This window comes from Astyanax mexicanus, chromosome 7 (assembly GCF_023375975.1).
Source record: "Astyanax mexicanus isolate ESR-SI-001 chromosome 7, AstMex3_surface, whole genome shotgun sequence".
Classification (NCBI taxonomy): domain Eukaryota; kingdom Metazoa; phylum Chordata; class Actinopteri; order Characiformes; family Acestrorhamphidae; genus Astyanax; species Astyanax mexicanus.
This window is the reverse complement of record NC_064414.1, coordinates 47,171,747-47,182,492: the sequence shown is the minus strand read 5'-3', so window position 1 is coordinate 47,182,492 and position 10,746 is coordinate 47,171,747. Positions and strand designations below refer to the sequence as shown.

The 10,746-nt window shown below is 37.3% G+C and overlaps 1 protein-coding gene across 4 annotated transcripts; it reads left to right on the top strand.

Moving 5' to 3' along the window:
- Positions 1-222: 222 nt before the first annotated feature.
- On the top strand, positions 223-10,716 carry scoca (short coiled-coil protein a). 4 transcript variants are annotated; one of them, XM_007253694.4, is made up of 4 exons: positions 223-438; positions 6,347-6,415; positions 6,506-6,583; positions 8,263-10,716. In XM_007253694.4, exons 1-4 carry the CDS (start codon positions 375-377, stop codon positions 8,403-8,405), a joined length of 354 nt encoding a protein of 117 aa, XP_007253756.2. In that variant the 5' UTR covers positions 223-374; the 3' UTR covers positions 8,406-10,716. The 4 variants fall into 4 exon arrangements, with proteins under 4 accessions (XP_007253756.2, XP_007253755.2, XP_007253757.2 ...); XM_007253693.4 differs by having other exon boundaries at positions 226-438; positions 6,503-6,583; XM_007253695.4 differs by lacking the exon at positions 223-438 and adding an exon at positions 4,344-4,475 and having other exon boundaries at positions 6,503-6,583.
- Positions 10,717-10,746: the final 30 nt, after the last annotated feature.

Here is a 10,746-nt window from a genome sequence, read left to right as displayed (position 1 = left end):
GTGTATTCTGTAGTTACTGTTTCACCTGTTAAAAACAAGATACGGCTGCAGAAAGGCGTCTTTCTTCAAAGAGAAGATGAACTTTGAACTCCTTTGTTGCCAGGCGCCGCCTCAGGGCCGCTCCACTGTCCCGGCTACAGCGTCACCTGAGCCGCCCGGCAGGTCCGGCCTGTTGCTGTGGAGATGGTGGTGAATAATTGAGAGGGGTGCGGCCCAGCAGCTGCAGGTGTCTCATACGACTGTAGTGCAGTGGAGAGAGAGAGAGACCACGAGCGAGAGACCTAGAGTAAAAAAAAAAAAAGAGAGAGAAAAAATATTGTTTTATTAAAAATACATACTGTGATTATACTGTTTCTGGTTTAAGGTGTACAATAATGGAGGCAGAAGTGGACGAAGAAGATGGAACTTTTACGAACATCTCACTGGCTGATGACTCAGGTAAGATCTTCACACTGTTTGTATAGTCAGTCAGTGGCTGTAAGTCAGAAACGGGTTCTGCAAGATTATTAGTTATTCAGTTATTAACCTGAAACTAACAATAAGTAGCAATATACTTTTAACATAAAATATCAGCTTCAGACTGTAACAGGAAGAATGGCATCTCTGTCATTCCCACTCTGAGCTTGATTGACGCTACTGCACTATTTCACTTTGGTGAAGTGTTTACAAGACATCTTTAGAAGACACTAGTGTAAAACCCTGTGATACTAATCTACAGTCTCAGTTCCTGTGCTTTGTTCACTTTTACAAAAGTCACTTCTGTTTCTCGCAGCTTGTCACCAAATGCATGTGTTCAGCTGTTCATGTCAAATGAGGGAAGGTGTGATTTGTATTTACTGCAGTGGTATAAAAGTGAATTACACTCCACATCTTTAAGGAAACCCATGCATGTGCATAAAATACAGATTATTGGTATTCTGCCAAGTGTTAAGTCATAGTTCAGTGTTTACTTTTAAAGCGGCAGCACTTTTTGGTAGGTAAAACATTTACTGAATGTTACAGATAATATTCTTAGAAGATCGAGTTTATCAAATTATCTGGATGTTCTTCCAACATTTTTATTCAACGTTTTACAGGTTCTACAACGTCACATGTCTCAATGTTTTGAGAATGTTACTTTTACTTGGTATAAAACTACCTGGAAATGTTTTTCCCTGCAAGTTTTTCACAGGTTTTCAGAACGTATCTGAAACATTATTTCTGTAACGTTACAGGCTAACATTCCTGAGACCTTTTTTAAACATTCCTAAATGTTTTTTATTTCTTATTTCTTGTTAGCTTATTAGTACATTTTGTTTAAATTCAGATTCATCCAAAACTGTTCATTATGGTCCATCTCTGTTTTAGTAACTTATTTCCATAAATTACTCTTAAAGTGTTTTTATTACTTATAATTACCTCAAATAAGGTTTTGTCCCCTGCTGCTGATATGTTTATTTTTATAGCTTTCGTAGGAAAATCAATAAAATATGGCATTTTCCCAGGAATAGGGCTAATGATATGTTCTAGGAAAAAACAATACATTGCATTATATATTTTTCTGCAATATATTAATATGACATATTAGAAAATACAGTAATTTTCACAAGATTTTTGAATACAAAATAAACTGTAAAATGTTAAATGTTACATGTAATGTTTATTTAGTAATAATATAACATTCAGTAACAAAAAAAAAAAAAAACTAAAAAAATGTTCTGTAATGTTTTGTCTATTTTGTAAGGAACAAGAACTTACCATAAGGCCAATTTTGTATAAAACATTACACATGTAAAATAAAAATAAATACATTGCTTTAAACACAAAATACTGCTATAATCATGGTATGGATTGTTAGAAAAAAATGTTAAATTATACAGATATTAACAAGAACGTGGTAGATATTTCAGGGAAAATGAGACCAGGAGGGAATATTTCTTTTGTATCAAACAGCAAAAAAATATGACATCTTTGATTTAAGTCACTGCAGTGACTGTGCTGAAAGCATATATTGTATAGTGCAGCCTGATCTCCAACCTTCTGCACAAAACCAAGTAATCTGTTCATCATATGTAGGATTCTGCATGTATTAACTCTTCTGTGAAATGAAATAAACATGTGCTGCTTGTAAAACAACCCGGATATTCAGTATACAAACATCCACACCTCTGTGGAATAAGAATACATAGATAGCTTTTCCAGCTTTTTGTCCTCCATCATCACACACTATATATGTCCAAATGTGTATGTAAAAAATATTAATTAGATTTAATGATTTGTGCACCCACTGCTGACACAAATGTGCAAATGCACATAAAAAACAGCTTGTCTAATCTGTGTAGGAAAAGAAGTATTGCCTAAAGATTAGGACTCTTTGGAGCAGACAAACATGAAACTACTGTTACCATGCCTAATGCCAAGCCTGGACTAGATAGAGGGGTTCTTAAAGCACCCCAGCATTGAGCTGTGAAGCAGTGGAGCAGTGTCCTCAGGAATAATGTAATTTTTTAAAAATAATCCATAAAGTAATTTTAGTTTTTGGGAATTGGGAAATTGAATGGATGAAGTGGGGTGGTGATCATCAGCCAACATCCTCACTAACACTAACTAACTAGTCACTGAGTGCAATCAGATCCTCACAGCAATGCTCTACAATCTAGTAGAATGCCTTTCCTGGACAGTAGAGACAGTTACTCCAACAAAAGTGTGATAAACTCATTGTAATATCTTTGATTTCAAAAGAACTGAGCAGGTGTCCCAGTAATTGTGTCCACAAAGTGAATTCTATAATGTTAAGTTGTAATTTGTTACAATTATGTTATTATTTTTAATAAGCTATGAATTTATTATGAAATATTAAGAGTAGATCCTACACACACACCTTTGCTACTGTACACACACTCACACAGCATGCACTGTACAGTAGGAAATTTGCTGGTTCTGCAAACAATGAAGGCATCATGATGAAGCCATACAGGTCATTCCTGCTCTGACTGTGTGTGTGTGTGTGTGTGTGTGTGTGTGTGTTTGCAATAGAACAACAAAGTTTATCACTTGTTGCGGTTCATCTCCTTTCCCTGTCCGTTAATCATCCGTTAAACAGACTGGCTGCTGGTCACATTAACACTGAGGTGCATTAATACAGAAACTCACACCTGCCTTCTACCTGCACTTTTTAATCAGAATAATTAATCAGGTCAAAATATCAATATAACATGCCTTCATGTTCACATCATAGTTGCTTAATTTCAATACAAACACTGTGTAACAACACATTTCTCAAGATTTACTTGAACACATTACTACACACATATAGAGGAATAATGTTAATCTTCCCTGTAAAGTTATTTGTATATTTTATGAAGTTTTTTTTAGCTGTGTTTTCTTTGCTGTGTTTTGACCATTGTTACAAAAAGGTATTTGTAAGGTCTCCACTCTAATTCATCCCAAAGGAGTTCAATCAGGTTGAGATGCAGGCAATTTAAATTATACATATGAAAACTGCTGTACCTAAAAGCTAGGCTAAGTCAACAAAACTGTAGTTCTTAAAAAGAAACATTTTTTTCAAAGTCAAACGAGCGCTGGATGTCGATCTACACAGATTTCTCTACTGAAAACTGTTTATTTACAGTATGCTTAGATTTCCAAATGTCCTCTAAAGCTGGGTGCAGCAGCATTAGCATTATCATTAGCGGCTAACTGCTAGTGCTAATAAATGCTCCTAACAGCGCTACACTGAAGAACCCCGAGGTGTTCAAATAAGCCAGGACGATATTAGCTAGTGGTTCGTCCCATGTAGCTTGTTTTAACATGGTAAACATGTGGACTACAGTCCGATACACTCGCCTCTGAATGGCGAAAGTGCTAGCGCTTAGCGCAGTCAAGTCATCTGCTGGTGTTGGTCTACTGTGTTATATTAAGTCCAAAGTCAGTGCAGTGTTTTCAGTTAGCATTTTCCCGGAAAATCTTACAGCACTTCATGCTTCCCTCTGCTGACAACTTTTATGGATATGCGGATTTCATTTTCCAGCAGGACTTGGCACACTGCCCACACTGCCAAAAGTAACAATTGGTCTTATATTATATTATAATTTATGGAGACACTGATTTTAGGGTTTTCAATGGCTGTAAGCCATAACAAGTTAGTCATAAACAATAAAAACATAAATAAACGCTTACAATAGATCGCTCTGTGTGTAATACATATATATAATATATGAGTTAGAGAAATGGAGTAAATTTTCAATGATATTCTAATTTTTGAGATGATCTATCTCCCATTGATTTGATGTCTCATATGTTATTAGCAGTGATTTTCGGCGCTTTGTCTCCCTCTGGTGGTCGCGGCCGGTCTAACAGCGGCCAAACCCTACAGCTGTACACAGAGATGAGGAGCAGTTAGCGCAGTTTCACCATCTCCCAGAGCTGCGGTACCGGCTTTACCACCGCGGTTTAACTCTAAAGACCTCTCCGTTCACTCTGTCCGGCTTTTAACGGTAAGGCGAGCGCGTTTAGAGGCGCTGTCCCGGTTAAACCGGTGTAGTTTTAGCGTTTCTGTACGCCTCGTTTGGCTCTGAACCCACCTAGGCTGCTATGGCTAGGCTAACAAGCACGTCGTGGTGAATCCAGATCCTGGGATTGGAGATTCGCTCCGGGATTTTGACCTGACTGCCTGGCCAGCTCCGCTGCAGCGTGACTGCAGCGGAGCTGCCCAGGCAGTCCGAGCATAATCCCGGAGCGGATTTTAAATTCCAGGATCTGGATTCACCACCTCTGCTTTACTACTAATAAAAACAAGAATTTTTTGCTCAAAAATGCCTTTTACGAAACTGTAAATCAATATTGTGCGTATATTTCGTTTTCTATGACACTTATATGTTATAAATAAGCTTTTTATTAATATTTAAAGCTGTTTGAAAGCCAGCTAGCTGTAGTACTAGTTAACCTACGTGGCCTTGCTGACTACCAAAACAAAACACAGTAACGTTACATTGATTTATTAGCTTGTCTGCCTTATAAATCTGTGTTTCTGTCACTTGTAGGCTTTGTACCATGTTTCTGACTGTGTTAAATAGCTAAATAACATTTCAGCTGAATGTAGCAGCAGACTGATAGCTAATCTTACTTGTAGATTATGGCACAATTTAAGTAATTTTGATTTATTACTAATTTAACCTGGCTAACAGTACAATAACTAGGTTATAATTGTGTGATCTGTCTTGATATAATTGAGATTAAAGTGAAATAACAGTGATTTTAAGGATCAGTAGAAGCCAAGAGGTTGTCCAGGTGCTTTTTGGACCTCATCTAAAGGGGTAGGCGATATGGCCCTATAATAATATCACGATATTTTACGGTATTTTCGCGATAATGATACTCTTGGTGATATGACAAAACACTGAATTAAAAAATATATATATTTCAAGAATACACTACTTCAACAAAAGGAAAATTACATTTTATTATTGCATACCATATAATATGGCACAACCCCAACTTAGATATTATTATTATTATTATTATTATTATTTTTAATCAGATTTGTGACAGAAGTTAACGATTCATAATGTCATGACACTAATAATGCACTCCAAATATCTTTATATATCCAGGACTGAAGTAAAATGAATGATACTGGACAGATATACCGGTAAAAAAAATGAGACCACTTAAAAATGATAAGTTTTTTGGATTTTATCAAATGAAAAACCTTTGAAATATAATCAAGATGAAGATGGATGCATTATTTGAGGTCTGAAAGCTCTGCATCTTTTTTTGTTATTTCAGACATTTCTCATTTTCTGCAAATAAATGCTCTAAAATGACAAATTTATTTGGAATTTGGGAGAAATGTTGTCCGTAGTTTTTAGAATTAAACAACTATGATAATTTTACTCAAACATATACCTACACATAGCGAAATCAGCGAAACTAATTCTGAACCTAAAGTGGTTTCTTAATTTTAAAAGAATAAGAACAGTGTGAATTTTTCAAGGCATATTATTGTGTACGATATGATATGGCACACACCTACTTATTACTCTAAAGCTGTGTTTATTTGTGGGTGCAAGTAATTATAAGTATGACTGTATGCCCAGATATGGATAGGCACTTTTTCATCCTGGATCAATGCCTCAGTGCCCAATGCAGTCCTTCAGGTGTACGGTTGTTTCTGGTTAAGAGTATGCTGTGCACGATTGGCTGCCACTTCTCACCAGAATGTGTGTGTGTGACAAAGAGTAATTCAATCTTAACTAACAGTATTTAACTTGGGTATGCCTTCATGCTGCTCTACACAGCTTTGCTCATGCAGTAAAATGGCTTTTATTTGGTGATGTGCACTTATCTACATGTGTGTTGATTTTAGGTGACAGTCCTGCAGCTCTGCGCTCCAGACAAGAGGACGAATACTTCGCCATGAACTGCGACAGGGATGGTGAGCCCAGTTTCATCTATTTTGAGGTTTTTAGACTTTATAAGGCCTATTTAAAGTGTTTAATGTGTGTTCATTTTCTCCACCAAGGAGATATTGAGAACCAAGTTGAGCTGGAGGAGAAGACAAGACTCATCAACCAAGTGCTCGAGCTTCAGCACACGCTAGAAGGTAAATGATAAAAATCAGCATCAGCATCTTTACTCTCCACTCTCAGTCCTGTGGCTGTTTGGTATTGTTCACATGACATCGAAGCCTGTGTATTGTTTTATTTCATTCAGCATTTGACAGATGCAATATCTTGTTTGCCCCAGTTGTTTGTTGACTGTTCAGCACAGTTTCTGGACACTGCTGCCATTTTTCTAGTGATTGGCAGTGCTGGGCTGCTGACTGTACTCCCGACTCCTGACTCAGATCCGTCCACTCAGGCAGTCTTAATGGTTTCCTGAGAAATGTCTGTGATGCTGTAACAGCATAATAATGGAGCTAAACCCTCTTCCTGTAACACACTATGGATTACTTATGTTCATGGTACTCATTGTAGCTGTATTTTCAGTATTATTATATTGATTGTTTCTGTATTGTTTATTTAATTGGAAAAACAAAGAACACATTGGTACTGGAGGGAATGTAAAATCTGTATGTCTACTTTTAAATGTACTTTAAATGTAGTCAAACTCCTGAAGTTGTGGGCAGCCTTCTAGACACCCAAGGAATAATTAGGGGGTCAGCTGCCTTGTTCATTGGGACTTCAGCCATTGTTGCAGGTTCAAAGGTTTGAATAAGCATCTTTTCTGTCTCAAGTCCACTTAAAATATCTATATTTGGATTTAAACCAGAAGCAATCTAAATCTGGTGTTTCAGATATATATTTCATTGCTGTGTCATTGTGCTTGTGTGATTAAGGAGCATAGAATGCTAAAAACATGCACAAAGAAACTTGAACTCTATTGTTCATAATTATGGTATTACTTATTATAAACTTATTATAAACTTTTTTAAATTGTGTATTAATTGCACAATTTAATGGATAAATGGATAGAGTGAACATTTTTTGAGTAATCAGTGGCAGTTTTTAGGTGCTCAGCACTACACTGAGCAAGAACTGACAATTCTTTTCCATGCAGACTGGTGAGACCAGGGTTTATACGATCAGTACCGGGTCTAACCCCACAAAGCTGAGCATATACATATACAGTAACCTTTACCAGAGTCTGCCTGAAACGAACCCCAGATCACCAATTGCAGGAGGACCAGATATCTGTACTTTGCACCACTACTAGACTCGAATACAATTTTCACACTTAACCGAATGTACAGAACCCAAGGAGCATGTGCACCCAGGTCTGAGGGAAAAAAGAATAGTGTGAAAACGCCCTTAGAGTGAAGAACTGAGATGTGGGCTTAAAGAGTTGAAAGAGTTTAAAGTGGGTTTACAGAGTTTAAAGGAGAAATCCGGTGTGGCAGGGGGTGTAGTGAATCACAATATTCAATCTTTGTCAAATAGCCCACCTTCATTCACCTCCAGCATTCCAAAATACAGCACTATTAGCCGATGCTCCCAACAGCTTGTAAAAATAATTCTGTGGAATGCATGAATATTAAAAAGATATGTTCAGCAGCAGATAGAATTCATGCTAAGATAAAGATATGAGAAGATATAAGTTACAGATCAGACAGAATCAACAAAAAATAACCAAATTTAGGACTTACAGTTTAAAACATTTAAAAGGAAGCATCCTTAGTTAATATCTTAGATACTAACTGTTAAAACATTGGTTGGGCCCAATCCACAATCATCCATGTAAGCGTGCTCAGCCATTAACTGATTCTCATTCTTTTTCGACTAGATCTCTCAGCTCGGGTGGATGCGGTGAAAGAAGAGAACCTGAAGCTGAAGTCGGAGAACCAGGTTCTGGGGCAGTACATTGAGAACCTCATGTCTGCCTCCAGTGTGTTCCAGACCACCGACACCAAGAGCAAACGGAAATAAAGTTGGGAAAACGATCCTTCCCCTACCAGAACGGACCCTTTATCCCTTAAAAGGCCAATACACACAAGGCCCAGTTTACTTTTACCCACTAGTGTCCTCCAGTGTTCACCATCACAGCTTCTCACATACTCCTCCCTGCGTGGGATCACTCTCAGCTCTGAATTTGTTTATATTTTTTACATGTACAGTTTTTTTTTTTCTCTATTCTTTTCCGTTTCATTCCATCCATTATAATACCAGCTGCTTGTGGATGCCATTAAAACAGACTGACCTGCTCTCTCTCTCTTTCTCTCTGGCTGTTACGGAGTTAATGGAGGCATTTCGTAGTCTGTGGTCAGATATCCACAGTACTAATGCACATCAGGCTCTATATGCAGCTCTTTTAGTGGCTACGCAGCTCAGCAGACCATCTGCATGCTTCTCCTGCTGGAATAGTGCAGCTTTTTCAAATGGTTTAAAGGAGCCAGCCTAAAGACTAGTGCATTAATGGGTAATCTTTTTTTATTTTTTATTAATAAATACTTTTACCTATTTCACATTTACCATTGAGAAGCAGTGAAACAATGAGGAGAATGGAGCACAGGAGAAACGGTTGGAAGTCTCCAAGCACAGATGGGAGAGATGTTGCATGAGGTCCTTTTTATTATTCCAAAGAAAATATGCATGATTTGAGGGCTCGGGTGGGTGAAGATTTTAGAAAGGATTTTAGTAAACTATGCAGTGATCAGTACACTTTTGTGACCTTTTTTATTCCTTTTATTTATGGGTGTTTTTACACCTTTAAGTCTAGACCCAAGTCTGACCCAAGGTCCTTGTGTTACATTGCATTTAATACACATGGTCCGGTTAGTTTTGGTTTCACACTGGGTCCTGGCCTCATCACCGAAGTGGGCTGCATCTTCCCATATATGATAATGACTGGTTTGTAGAAGGGAACATGGCTGAGTGTAGGCATGGTATAAAGTCATAAATTTGGCGAGATGCCTTTCCAGATGTTGTGACGAATTCTGCCTACTATCACAATCTGCCTTCCTTCAAATGCACACTCGTAATGCTGTAGGATGATTGTAAAAACTGCTTTTATGTCTGATTATAAATAAGGGTTAATCTACAGTTACAGTAGATACAGAAATTGGTCAACACCAAATAAGCAGGAGCAAAAATGCCACAGAGTAAAATTTTGAATTTAGTCCAGATCATGTAGTTTGAAAACACTTTTTTTTTTTTAGATAGTTCAGACTTTTGAACCAACTACAGGAAGGCTTTCGTCACTTGTTCAACAGTAGAAGAAGAAAAGAAACTGGTGGTGTGCTGAAATCTGATGCCCGGTCATAAAGCAGTATAGAAACAAGAGATTAGGCTGGTGTATCTACTGTAACTGTAGATTAACCCATTTTTTAACAAACAAATACAATTAATCCAAAGGGTAATGTTACACTCATTTTGCTGTGTAACGCTTGTGCAATTAAATCTGATTCTGCCAGGGAGGCAGAAATTGGCACAAAACATGGAGAGGCAATTTTCAGAATTGACAACGCCCCAACGTCCAATGCATGCTCTTCTGGAAATGTAGAAATCAGTATACCAAATAAGCAGCCCCTATAGGCAGTGATAACCGGATGTTGTGTGAAATTGTTTATTTGCTTACGAAACTACAGTGTGAACAAACACATGAACTTAATTTTTTGACTGGACTTAATGGACAGGTGGAAATGCTACAGTATCAATGGAGGCAAAGGGAACAACATCTTGTAATGCCAGGATGTGTAGTGTTTCAGAAGATGTTTCTTTTAACTGGAATAAGATGGGATTGGAGACAATGAGAAAGAAATGGACTGCCTGGCTTTTACTGTAAAAAGAGAAAGGGACTCTTGAGTGATATTGATCTGGGAGAGTGCTCTGAAGGGTGCATTTGATTTAACCCAATCCCTGCACAAAGCAGAGGCATGAAATTAAGGCTTGATTAAAAAAAAATTAAAAAGTTATTTTAGATCTGGTAGTATAGAAATATTTCTATTATATTGCTGATATTTCTATCAGCCAAAGTCTGCACTGCTCAAAGACACAAAAAAACAAAAGATGTCATATCTCAATAACAATGAGAATGAGCTTAGTTGTTACAAGGGAACGGTCATAAAATGTCATAAATGTTATTTATTGTTTTGTTGTGTATTAACATTTTCCTTCAGGTATGTAACTTAAGCCTGCACACATCCAATGTAGATACTGCCTTGTGTGTAAGTGTGTAAAAAATGTACTATTACTACTATGCCTTTAACCTTTTTGTGTTAATAAATTGTTTCTGCCTTTGCATTGGTCTGGAGTCTTGCGTGTGTGTGCT